Source organism: Rutilus rutilus, assembly GCF_951802725.1.
Source record: "Rutilus rutilus genome assembly, chromosome: 20".
NCBI classification, from domain to species: Eukaryota; Metazoa; Chordata; class Actinopteri; order Cypriniformes; family Leuciscidae; genus Rutilus; species Rutilus rutilus.
In genome coordinates, this window is record NC_140225.1 from 17,580,069 (window position 1) to 17,594,385 (window position 14,317).

Sequence of the window (14,317 nt, forward strand, 5' to 3'; positions counted from 1 at the left end):
TAAATACGATCGCAAATTCTTTACGACACTTATTCCAGTGTGTTCAGTAACATAATTAGTCAAATTGAACATTGTAATATGTGTTATTTCATGTGTATTTTTAATGTGGCCCATGTGTCAACCCGAAAGTAAACATATGCATTTTAAAATGTGAATGTCACATGCTGCAGAACAGATTTGGAACAGACGGGGATCAAATATGTTGCATGATTTAATGCCTCTCTGCGAGCTCAATCTCTCTCACACTCGAGCGGTAATTGGCTAAAACGCTTGGCGTGGTGTAATGCGCTCTGACAGCACAGGGTCAGCGAAAGGCCGCGACGCTCTCCCGGATGTCAACACAACCCGAGCTGTGATCTGCTGTTTAAATACAACCTATATATGGCCCGAGCAAGCTTCATACAAATCATTTATCAAAGGAGTTTGGCACTGCTGCGAATTGCTGAAAATGTATTAATTTAATATGTGATTTACAAGATTGTTTTAACTTATACTTTTATTTTATTTTTATAATAACTATATGTTTCTTTAAATCTACACTCGCCTTTGTGGCATTGTTCGGATGTACATTTCTTTAAATCTATAGGTTAATTCGCCTTGTGGCATTGTTCAGATTTTAATTCTTCGACTGCTATAATCACAACAAAATACTGTAAATCAATAAGTTATAACATGTTTTTACATTGCTTTAACTCGTCAAAATAAGTTAAGCAATTTTCAACTTTTATTTATAAGCTGTACAAGATTCAATTCATTTTAAGTCAGTTTAATGTAATTGAAGTTGAAATTACTTAAAAATCCAAGTTGATTGTACTTAAAAATGTTAAAACATTTAACATCGTTTTCGTAATATTACTTATTTTCAAAACTTTTTGTTTTCAAAAAGAATGGTTTGCCTCTGTCAAGTGCTAGAAGCTAGACACAAAAAAAAGAAGAAAAAAAAAGAAAGAAAATGAGGATCCTTCCAAATTATTCATAGTTAGATGAAAAATAACTGTTTATAAATGTTTTATAAATATTTTATTTTAAAAGCATGACGACGCTGTTGTTAGTGCTCAAATCTGCTGAAGATGTTTATGTCGTTGGCTAATTGAGTGAAGGAGCAGGCGCAGAAACACAGCGCCTCTGTTTCCCAACTGCCTGAAGGGTTCACTGCGCGCACCTGGGTTTAACCCGCGCCATTCATTAACGCTCCCAATAAAAAGCACAAGCTGTATTTTTCAATCCTCTTTCAGTCTGAACAACGGCGGGGCCAAACCAAGTGTTCCTTCCGAGAAAAAGGAAAAAATAGGAGCCAAAGCAAGGGAGGGGAAAGGAGCACGGCTTTATTTTAAACACTGGATACAGAATGGTGGAGAATTTCCGTTTCTTTTGAGCTCTGGGGAGTGCAGGGTGGGACGATGAAAAAGTCTTTTTTAGCAGTCAATAAGGTTGTCAAATTGGTCAACGGTAATCAGCACTAATGACGAGTTGGAGAGGGCCGAGCTAACAAAGAAGCACCCCGCCTTCCCCTCCCCAAACCTCAGCATGAAAACTCTCCGCCGGGGTTGCCAGAGGTACAGAAATCCAAACTTTGTGTGTGACGTTCTGGGACGTTTAATTGAGGAGTTCACTGTCTAGAAGTCTATCTAATAGCCTATCTAATAAATAACAATAATAATACACTACTCAATAAACCTTTTTTTATATATATAGCCTATCACTTTCGATTGAACATATATATATATATTTTTTTAAACAGATGTCATTCTGCAAGTGGAAAGGTCAAACAAGCCTCAAAAATCAACTTTTTTAAATAACGGTAATGTAGCTTTAGAGGCTATATAAATTGGTCCAATTAGAAAAGGACGTGTAGCTACACATACGTGTGGGTGCCTAGTTAAAATGTAGAAGTCTTGTAAATTCCTCTTAGTGAACGTCGATTTTTCTATAATTGGCAATTGTTTGTGTGAAGTGAACTACACTTTTTTTTGTTTCTGTAAACGTTGCCTTTTGTGCGTCAATTTAAATAGCAAATATCCAATTCATTTGTCCAAAAACGACTGCAAACAAGCCTCTTTTTGGAGCACTTAACTGGCTAGGTAATGTAGGTATCCTATTTGCCTTTTTCTTTTCTTTTTTTAAGTGCTATGAACTCTGGTATACTTTGATATGGCAACACTTACATTGTCTTCTCCCTTGGATTAGCTATAACATTGGATCAAAGCGTCTGCAGCTGCTAAATGTAAAATATAAAGCAAACACAACCTCTAACCGCATTGGAAATGTGGTCCTATAGGGTTCATATTTGTGCTTTCGTCTTTGGTCATAAATGCATGCTTATTTTGTAGACTAGAATTTGATTTTGGCTGCGACCTCTGGTGGTCAAATGTGGCGTGGCATGACTTCCAGCTCAGTGCCCTTTTTAGTCGGGCGGATCCACTGCCTGCATCATCATGCTGAAACAAAGGCCACAAAACAACCATAAATTGCACTGTATAACTGGAAAATATATAGGTTATAAATGTTTATTTATTTAGAGGGAGCTTTCATCCGAAGCGACTTACAATGGAGTTCATCAATATGTTTCCAATTTTTTTCACGAAAGTAGGATCTACTACGGATATAGTTCTAGTTGTTTCAAAAGCAAGTGGGGGAAGTGTTCAAGAGTGTTCTAGATCATTTAAAAGATTAGGCCTATTCGTCCATTTGAGGTCCTACACAGACAGCCTACCACACTGTAGGCTACATAAAATCATAGTCCAAACTTACATGGATAGGCTATCTACATACTCTGTACGTCAGTGAAATCCTTTCTCTCTCTCTCTCTGTCTCTCTCTCTCTCTCTCACACACACACACAATGTTTTGCTTTTGTCAATAACAGAATCGCACTTGGTGAAATAGGCGCCATTCAGCACCGTGGACAGCTACACGACAGGAACCCACACTTTTCAATTGCCTTGCGTTGGATAGGCTATTGCGTTTATTTACACCTCTTTAAATCACATTAAAATTATTTTGTCATATTTTAAATCTACACTAACATAAGCAAAAGTAAATGAAAAGGTCACCAAAAATTACAATTCCGCCATCATTTACTCTTGTTCCAAACATATAGCCACTAGGCTAGCCACCTTAATCGTGAATATGACGTTCTTTCTTCTGCGAAACACAAAAGAAGATCTTTAGACGAATGCTTCAACTGTTTTTGCCCATACAATGAAAGTCAGTTGGGTCCAAAACAACAACAATGGACTTTAATGAACTATATCCCTTTAAAGGGAGAATCCCCAAAAATTTAATGAGTTGAACTGTATGAGTTTCTTTCTTCTGTTGAACACAAAATAAGATATTTTAAAGAATGTTGGTAACCAGAAAGTTGACGGTAGCCATTGACTTAAAAAAAAAATATATATATATATATATGAACTGAATGAACTGTAATGAGTTGTAATGAGTTGTTATATATATATATATATATATATATATATATATATATATATATATATATGCTTATACGACGACGACGACTATCCCTTTAAGGCCATGATAAACCTCCATGTGCACTGCTACAAATTTGTATCCACTTCGGGTTATTTCTGACTTTTCCGGCCACATTAAATCTAATTATTGAAACTTATTTAACAAATCTAATTGTTAAAACTAATATTGAAATTATTGAAACACTTAAGAATAGTCTACCAGGTCACTCTTGTAAAAGGGATTTTGATCTCAGTGAGTTTTTTTTTTTTTTTTTTTACCTGGTTAAATAATGAATGTTGTTATAAAACAATAATAAAATTAATGAACAAATCGTCATAATAGATCAACCAAAAATTCATAAAGTTTTCCACGATTTTTTTTGTTAGGTCACAAAGTTCCTGAACATTTAGTAGGCTAATTATATAAATATATTAATTTGAGGTTCTTAATGGCTGTGCAGCATGATGTGTTGTGATGTCTGATTTGATGTATTTTTTTGTCTGATCTTTACAGACAAATCAATAATGAGAGCGTGTTTTCGTCTATCTTGGCAAGATACAAAACTGCTTTTCGACCGCGGCCTCGTAACAACTTCCAACAAGAACCGGAAACTTTAAATCTCTTTAAAGAAAAAACAAAAGTGAATTGAATTCCAGGAGCAATGGTGAAGTAATCAATGATTATGACAGAATGTTGTCGTCTCTTGCAGTCAGAAAAATGAAGCCGACAACAATGTCACATAAAAGCTGTCAGAGGAAAACTAGCACGAGGGTTATTGAAAAGCGATAGTCAGCCAGTAATTGTGCTCGATCTGAAGATTTAGTCTCGGATCGTGACAGCTTCTCAATACACCAGAGCTACTTGACTGTGAGCACGTGACCGTAGCCAACATGATCATCTGTAGCCTCTCGAGTATTTTTACTACAGCGACAATCAATCTGGATCAATCTAGAGAAATGGGCACGATTCTGGCAACTCAAAAGCTTCGTAACTTACTTTAAAACCGTCATAGATCTAGTGCTCGGGAATATCCACGAGGAGACAAACTCCTGCAGGACAACCACAAAATTACATCTGAACTTTATACAGGTAGGCTACGATGCTTTTAAACTTATACACTAGAAGACAAGTGTTTTATAATGCAATACCTCACATCAGTCGCTAGGGGGAGACAAATACCTGCTCTTCTCGACATAAAGAAAATCGAAGTTTACAGTTCATTCTCCAAAATCTCTAAGCTTTGCCATTAGCCTATAGAACTGATACACACATCATTAATAGATAATGTGTGTACAACCTCCTATAATTGTTTGTTGGCCTGTCTAAGACTGTTTTTCTTTGCTGTTCTTATTTGTCTTTTCCTATTATTTCCGCGTCGCATGATTTTCTCCGTCAGTCTCTCTTAATTTTAGAATTTTAAAGCTATAGATCAACTTATATTCGTGTTTTAACGTATCATTTGCTGTTTTCAACCATTTGTGCAAACACAAGCCTTCCTGATTCGAACTAGGTTTATGCTTAACATTACCACCAGAGGGCAGAAGAGACATTGTGGTAAGTAACCCTGCAGCCACAGTAATTATGGTTATTTCAAGCTCCTGCTAAGACTAATGAGTTAATGAGTCAAGACAACCGAGTCAATGTGTTAGCAAAACAAAGTGTGCAGACATTTAAAATGTGTGCGACAGGCAAATAAGTTGCTCATACATTCCCTACTGTTTTATCAGGAAATTAGATATGTCTGTTTTAGAAACCTTTTCATTGAAATATTGTATGTAAAGCTGATTATGCTTCATTTATGCACTTGTAGACAATGAATATGTAAGTCAGCCTACATAGCTAAATAATTAATCACAGAAGAGTGACACAGCAGAGTAAAAAAAAAAAAAAAGATAGTTGTGAGTTTACTGAAAACACATAGGCCTAGTAAGAAGAGAAGTTAAAGATGAGAAAAGAAAGAGAAGCCCTTTTCTAATGCCTGCTGGGAAACTGTTTTGTGTAGTCAGTCCAGTTCTCCCGCTGATATCAGGACTTTACCGGAATCCCATAATCAATGTGTGGATCTAGATCACTGTGATCCAGAGAGACAGAACTGCCACTGGAATGTCAGCCAGCAGAAGCACGCCAGAGAAACCTGGAATAGACTACAAAATGAGGGTGTGTATGTGTGTCGAAGGTTTTGGACTATATCACACTGATCTCATTGTAATAATTATACCCCAAAAGGAGAATGCTCCGAGTCCCAATGAAAAACAGGAAGCTATCATATTTCTGTTTTCATTTCCTGAGTTTTTTTCTTTCTTTAATGGAGCCATCTAGAGTTTTATCCTGTTCTCTCTCTCTCTCTCTCCCTCTCTGGGGAGTGAAAGTTTGGCTTAATGTTTCCAAGCCTGAACGAGATGCCAAAATGATTATTTCTTTCTTCTGACAAAAGTATTGTTTCAAAGATTCACCTTTTTATTGCAAATATGTTAGAAAGAATCTATCTATAGTGAATTAATGGTATTTCACACATTATCTATCTATCTATCTATCTATCTATCTATCTATCTATCTATCTATCTATCTATCTATCTATCTATCTATCTATCTATCTATCTATCTATCTGTATGTCTGTCTATCTGTTTATCTACTATCTATCATCTATATATCTATCTATCTATCCATCTATCCATCCATCCATCTGTCTATCTATTTTTGTCTATTTATTGTTTCAAACCTAAAACAGCTAAATTATTATTTTCTGTTTGAGAGACGCATCTGTGCTACTAGATATATAAGCATTCTCTCTCTCTCTCTCTCTCTCTCTCTCTCTCTCTCTCTCTCTCTCTCTCTCTCTCTCTCTCTCTCTCTCTCTCTCTCTCTCTCTCTGTGTGTGTGTGTGTGTGTGCAAGTGAGAAATGGCTGCTTGAGTTTCAGTGACCTTCAGAAAAGTGGATTTTAAAACTGACGTATCACCCATATCCCTTTCCCACAAACACATGTTAGTCTTTGTCGGGGGTCTGGCTGGTTGAAGTGTTGTCAGGTCAATGCATCACTGGTAACAAAATCTCCCTCTTCTGTCTCTCCTGAGACTCGCTTTAAAAGCTCCTTCAGTGTCGCCCCCCTCCCCCCAAAACCCTTTATGAGTCAGTTTCCTTGAGTTCTGGCTGAGTGACTTACCTGTGCAGGTGAAGCTAACCTGACAAACAGATAGTGTGTGAGTGTGAGATTGACTGTCACATTCAGGCTTGCCACCGGAGGCATTTCACAGCAGTTTGAGAATACAACACTTTTGACTCGATCTAGTCTCATATTCATTTATTTGCTTCATGGTTTGCAGTTGGAGATATGATTTAAACAGAACATCAGTGAACAGAAAATCATTAGTTATATCCAGAGCAGAGAATAGTGAAATACTTAGAAGATAGATTAAAAAAATCACTTTTTTTGTTTTATTCTGACCTTTAGTTAAAAAAGTATTGACCTCAACCAATCATTTGAGATGTGTTGTGTATATAGTGTAAAGATGCTTTTTAGCTTCTGCTTTCCCTTCAATGTGAAGACTGAAACAAGATGTTTAATAATGACAATGTGGTTGAGGGTTTGATTAGCACTCTTAAAAGTAACGTTTTTTTTAATGGCATCAGAACCTTTAACATTCATGGAACCTATATTGCACAATTTCATTATATTAGAAAAAGGTTCTTTATTACAATATTCTTCACACTAAGACATTTTTTCTTTCTTTTAAGAACTGTTCACTGTTGGGAACTAAAAATGGAACCTTTATTGTTTTTAAGAGTGTGTCTTTAATCTGTTACTGATACCAAAATGTGGTCTATACCAATTGGTTAAGAGAAAACAGAATTGACTACGCAAAAATGAAATCCAAATTTTTAGTATTTGTATTTATCAGTTTCTTGGTTTGCAGAAACTTCCAACAAGAGGAAAGCATAAGGAATGTTTATGTGCGAAATATAATTAGACTGTTGATTAAAACCACAGCAGGATTGGCCATTGTTGGAAGAATTCTATGGGTTCCTGAATTTAGGTCAGGCACAATATGATATTTTGTACAAAAAAAATCACCTGTGTTTATGTTTTGTCAGAAGTGACAGGGAATAGCCTAATAAATATTCCTTTCAAATCTCTTAAGATAGACAGACAGACAGACTTTATTGAACTCCAAAGGTACATTTCTGTTGTGCAACACCCTGTGGCTCGAGGTTGGAAGGGTGTCCCCTTCGTTTTTGCAATCAAGCCCCTCTACACCCGGAGAATGTTTCTAATTAGGGCCCGGAAACCCTCCGCGCTCTCTGTTCACAACCATTTACACTGACACGAGACTATCGAGGTAAGAGAGACAGGACTGATCGCACAGCAGAATATTCCAGAAACTTTAGCTTTCCTATGCAGAGCTGGAAATGTATTGTCATTTTTCATCTATATAGCCTAGGCCTATGTCTTAAAAATGTCAGCAAATCTGCGACAAATTAGAATTTTTGAAATCGTCAGTTATTTTCCATTTGTTAAAAATTGTTTGGCAGTGTCTGTAGGCTATAGTGTTCACTCAAAAAAGAAGAAGAAAAAGTTCACAATTGTTTTAAATTAGGTCGACGCTGTTTTGTAGTGGTTTGGGTGGACGAGGCGTTTTGGGTGTAGGGTTTTTAGAGCGGAACTTGCGGATGGTGTCAATTCTCAGTGGCCCAGAACTAACAAAATAATAGCAATACTTTCTCCCTCTCTCTCATTTTTGTCATAAGTCGGTCATTGTAATGAACTAATAAATGTTTATCAAACTTAACGTTAAGACTAAAAGTGAGTCTCTCTCTCTCTGTGTGTGTGTGTGTGTGTTTGACCATTTTTTTTTTTTTTTTTTTTAACTGAATAACGGTCAAAAAGTCAAACTCGGCCCTGCGCGCACCCTGGCGCCTTGGCGTCTCTCTCTGCCCCTCTGCTTAAGGGCCAATTTTTCTTGTTGACGTTTCAGGCGTTCTCATTTTTCACGCGCCCATGCCCTCTTCCGGCTTGGACGTGTCACGTGGATTGACATATTTTTATTATTTTGAGGCTTTGTGTTTATTAATTGTCGTCTTCTGGTATTTTTTTTATTAACACGCTCATAGTGTTGATGATGTGTCGAAGATTTTGACAATAGCCTATGTGATTTAAAAAAAACTTGATGTTGGAGAGCCACTGTTTTTAAAACTACAAGAATGTCGTAAATGTAGAGGATACACATTAGGCTGTATTTAATACAAAAAAAATAAGAACGAAACCAGTTTTCACATCAATAGTTTAGTTGAAGATGTTTGAAAGCCAATGTCTTTCTCATTAAAATCCCTGCTCTTAGAATCCTGTCCAATACAGAACAATTTCTATAAATTAACTTTGATTAAAACATCATAAATTATTAAAAGTTTATGCATCCAACAATTTTAAATATTGGCCTCGCTGGTTTTACAAATTGAATGCACTTTTCCAGTAAACTCACAATTCCCAAAACTCAGAGAAACTATTTTAAAACTCCCCCTTTTCTAATCATTTGCAACAGAATAGTTTATATCAGCAAACGTCCTCTGCGTCATAAGAATATGCGGTAATGCCGTAAATATTGGTTATGTTTATAAGTCTTGTCGCTTAAAAATGTGAACGGGGAATCCTAAGATCCTAAATCCACAAGGCTGGATGTTAGAGATCCCAACAGTGAATCATGGATCTGATGCGGATGTCCTTGCATGCTGTGCACCGAATGCTGCGCACCGAGGCCGGGCATTGGGTATGCGGGAGCCACGGGAGAGTTGATGTTCCCCTGCAGGAGGAGCACGGGGTTGTGCTCGGGACTCTGCGGCGGAGAGTATTCATCCTCCGAGCTGGACATCAGCGACTTCACTCCGTCGAGCGGAGACCGCTGGCTCTGCTTACCGCCAACGCCGTTGTTCTCGCTGTTTTCTCTGTTGGATGAATATTACATTTTAACATATTATATATGGGCCTAACTGACATGTCATAGGCCTAGAATTTGGCTACATATTAGCCTATTAGATAGTGTTTAACTTTAACAAAGTGTTATGGTTTCAAAATAGTTTCATCTTACATCGGCTAAAGACAAACTGATGCTTTATGTTTTTAAACCATGGAAAATTTGTTTTCGCACTTATGTACGTACTTAATACTTAGCTTATGTCAACATGTCTAAAAAGATAACTGTCATCATAGATTTACGAAAGAAACGTTTCTAGAATTCGAGACGATTTTAGACTTATTACAAAACGCAAATCAATATTTATACTGAATCAAACTTTCAAAATCTGTAATTAAATTATAAGAATATGAGCCTAAATAAATTCTCAGTGCAATAAGAAAAAAAAATCTTCCTTTTCTCTTGTTTCGTTCGTTAGAGCAAAAACTTTTTTTTTTAATCCTGACCAAAAAAAAATAAATAGGCCTACTAATTATAAAATAAGATCGTGTATGGGTTAAATGATTAGGGTTAAATTTGAGTGACTACATTGTTTTTAATATAGTTAGGCTAAACATTTGTCAAATATTGTTGTTCTCACTGCGCGAGCCTGCAATTTTTTCGCTTTATTTTTTTAAAAGGTGTTCATGCACTTCAGTTTGCATACTCTCAAAAAAACTGTTGCCTATATTTTATTATGTTTATATATTTATTATGATTACTTTTTTTAAATCAAGATCTCACCTCTCTTTTGCCTCGGCTGCCCGGTCTCTTTGCCTCCTGTTTTTAAACCAGTTGCTGACCTGTGTTGTGGTCAGTCCCGTTGCGTCCGCCAGCTCCCGCTTCTCCCTTGGAGATGGATAGGGGTTGTGCGTGTACCATTCACGCAGCACACCCCGAGACTTCTCCTTAAAGCAGTAACTGGTCTCTTCGCCGTCCCAGATCGTACGGGGCAAAGGAAATTTCCTGCGCACTCGGTATTTGCCCACAGCGCCCAGCGGGCGGCCCCGCAATTTTTCCGCCTCCACATAGTGAGCCTTCAGCCACAGCTGCTGCAGCTTCGGGTGGTTGTGCGCGGAGTACTGGTGGCTTTCCAATATCTTGTAGAGCTCACGGAAATTTCCCCGGTGGAAGGCCACCACGGCCTTCGCTTTCAGCACGGATTCGTTCTTGTGGAGGTGGTCGCAGGCTGGCAGGGACCAAAGGAAACGTCCGAGCCTCTCCAGGTTCCCACCCTGCTGCAGCACCTCGCAGACGCACGCGACCTGCTCCTGCGTAAAGCCGAAAGAGGGCAAGATTGACATGGCGCCCCGATGGAATCCACCAAGTAATACCCTCCTAATCCAAGGCTCTGTGGGTATTCCTCTCCAATGAGCCCCGGGACAAAAAGCCCCGTGCCACGTTTATCTGTTGATGCAGCTCCAATTTTAATAACCGTCTGTTATCCGGTTGTGTGGCACCACTGTCACTCTTCTGGGCTGCACACGTGAGATTCCGATGCGGTTTGTCCGTATGGATATATGACAGAGAAACCCTGCAGCACAGCGTCATTCCGTGATTAGCTCGCCCCGGTCTGTTGTGGAACCGGCAGGCAGAGCAGAACTGCGTCTACAGATCCGTTCCGTTTCCTCCCCGGAGGGCGGACGTCAAGGCCTGAAACTGGAGACCTTGAACACACACACACACACATACATACGCACATACGCACATACTCACTCACACTATACCGATGATAGGCTACTAATCAATTATTAAATGATCACAAGCACCTCCACAGCTTTGAATCCACAGCATTTACATCGCCTTCTGTTTTTCTTGACATCACAGTAGTCTATGAATAGAGATATTGGTTATTTTAATTATAAAATGGTTTGCACTTATGCTTTATTTTCAGTTATTAGCTATTATAGATTCATTCTTTAATTTATCATTATATACAAAAAACGAGAGCAATGTGTGCGCTTAATTGGGTGGCATTTTCACAGCTTGTCAATTTTGTAGTGGGCCAGAAGGTTTGATGATGGATTCAAGAGTGTCAAAGATGCTTAAAGGGAGATACAGAAAAGATATGCATCTCTGAATATCTTTTTTTTATTCAGTCTGTTATCGTAAATTAGGTAAAGAGACTCTTGCCTTCGTTTTACTAATTAATAAATGCAACAATATCTATAATAATTAATAAATATGGAAATAATTTTATACATGAGATAACATAGCATTCTGTCTTTCATGCGTCAAAATACGATATGAATTATACCTGAGGTCTTATTTCTGCCAGTTGAACTTCCTGAAGTCAGTGGCCTTGAGAAAGAATAACCTTATAAATCTATACGTGAATTCGATTTTATTTCTAATAGTGTTTCCTGGTAACTTATATAGTCATAAATTGCTTTGATTAATCCATTGTAAAGGCCTCTCTTAAAAATGTCACATAAATCTTAAAAAGGTTCCAATCAGAACTAATAAAAGTTAGGTCTACAGATTGATGCCATATAAAAACCTATAGATTACAAAGTTAGCCTATTTATTCGGATTTATTTTAAAAACCGTGTATATGATTTAAAGGTCCCTATACTGGCCCGAAGAACGTTCAATGAAACACATAGAACTTCTTTTATCTCTTCTTTTAATTCAAGAACACTAACACTTTTCCCGAATCTATGATCTATTAAAGAAACCTTTTTTTTAACAGTGCATATTGTGTTTTTTTATTTTTTTTATTAATTATATTTAGTAGAAAATACACATAAGCCCCGTCGTTGAACCATTTGGTCTGTGTGGTTTTGTAAGGTGGGTCTTGAAACACTATACCGATCCATTAGCGAATAACTTGTGAGCTTGACGAGCTCTTAGTCTCCCGGTCACAGCTCTTTATCTCTCAAGATATCCGTAACATGACTCCGGGAAATCCAGCTGGTCCGCCTGAGGCTGTTTATTTTTTATTTTATTTTAAAATCGAACTTTTTTTTCTATACATTTTAGAACGTGGTGAGGATTTTGGACTCTAAATATTCCCTAATGCTAATTAGTATCTGTGTAATCTTTAATTGGCCCCCTTAACACCTGTGAAAACAATCATTCGTGTTCAGTCAAACCTGCGTTATCCTCCCCCTCTTTTTTTTTCTTTTTTTTTTTTCTTAATGGTTTTTAATGCCTTTGAACAGTTTACTCAGCAAGCAGATGTTAACTGAATTTAAGAATAATATACTTCTAATTCTATGAGAATCAGAATTGTAAATAAACTCTTAATCTGAGCTCATTCTCGAGTCAATAAAACAAAACACAAAGAAGGCTATGTTACACATATTGCATAGTTTTGTAACATCACACTTTGTTTAAATTAATCACGAGTTATACACCTAGATCAAGTAAATATTAATTGTTTTTGTAAATGCACCGTAATGTGAAGTGTGATCGATATAATTACATGATGTGCATAAATATATTCTTAGAAAATGTCTAAATGTGTGCATAAATGCTGGCTAAAACGGTCTCCTCGGCTCTGTCCTGAACTGTACGTGGGTCGATGGCTTCTCTGCTCAGGTTACGGTAGTATGTCCAGCACAATGCACCCCCTCCATCACACCAGATCCTCTACCAGCCCCCAGGACGGCGTCGTGCCCGCTCTCAGTTCATGATCATTTCAAGATGTTATGGACTAACTAACAGAAGCGCGCGCGCGCGCGCTCACGCACAGCACGGCCCCGACGTTGCCATTGAGTTGTGATGATACAGGGTGAGGAGCTGAGGGCGCACACACACACACGCACAAAACATCCTAATAAGTGCAACATAAATGTCACCATATTTCATGTTTAGTAGTCCGTGCTCCACCACTGTGAAGGTGTAAACTGTTTTCTTTTCACTGAGTGTGTGTTTATGAGTTCTCTGTGAGGTGTAAATGAAAGACTGAGCGTCGGAGAATCCACCGCTAATTAGACGTTGTTGCAGCCGTTTGAAAGGGAAAAACAATCCAGTACTATTGCATATTACCAGTTAAAGGAATATTGATCAGATAATGGAGCTTTTTATCTTAATTCGTTTAAAACAGCAGTATTTTTTTTTTTCAATAACAGTTGCATTGTTGAATGCATTTTTAAACATTATTTAGTTGCATTTGTTCTGATTGCATGCCTGTAATTAGATGCAGGGACAAATGACCGACTGTAATTATGCAACAAAGTCATACTATATAGGCCCATATATTGACTTGATTTGTCATGTAGAACGTCAAAAACGTAAATAAAAAATAGCATATTCTTATTATTCTTTCACATAAGTTAGTCCGAACTAAAATTATTTGAATGGTTTGATTGTTTCTGATTTGGATAACTACACGAAAACATTACCTAATCAAAAAAAGAAAAAGAAAAGTGTAGCCTAGTTGCTTCTTTACATTTTTTAAAAGTAAAATTAGTTTCGACCAATTTGAATTTAGTTAATGATCAATCAAGCTGAAAAAATTATTAGAATATAATATAAATAGAATAGAATAAGTTAAATGGATAGACAGAAACCGCAAGATTTTCTTGTTGGATGATTACATTTTGTTTACAGTGCATTGAAATGGAGAGAATCTAACTTTCTTTCTTTTTTAATCACTTGAGGATTCTAGAAAGCAATCCGGTGATGAGATTGAGAAGATAACATATTTGAAACTAAACACGAAATATCTTTGTGCATTGATTTAGACAGAAAATAATTAGACATATTCATCAAACGTAATGGGAATTGTTTTATGATGGCATATTTGTTTTAAACAGGCTCAATACCAATACATTTCTAAAGGAGAAAAACAATATATTACTTGCACAATAAATCCAAATACATCCATGGCAAACTCCAAACTCAAAGTGTCATATTTTCGTACTACAGGAAGAGGGCGCCAGCCAGTGACATCTGCTTTTG

General features: G+C 37.2%; 1 protein-coding gene across 1 annotated transcript; it reads right to left on the reverse strand.

The window, feature by feature from the left end:
* Nucleotides 1-7,600: 7,600 nt before the first annotated feature.
* On the reverse strand, nucleotides 7,601-11,076 carry six1a (SIX homeobox 1a). The gene is made up of 2 exons (XM_084392096.1): nucleotides 10,154-11,076; nucleotides 7,601-9,401 (listed from the first exon to the last, which is right to left on the reverse strand). The coding sequence occupies exons 1-2, from the start codon at nucleotides 10,711-10,713 to the stop codon at nucleotides 9,110-9,112; spliced, it is 852 nt and encodes a 283-aa protein (XP_084248222.1). The 5' UTR covers nucleotides 10,714-11,076; the 3' UTR covers nucleotides 7,601-9,109.
* Between the last annotated feature and the right edge of the window lie 3,241 nt (nucleotides 11,077-14,317).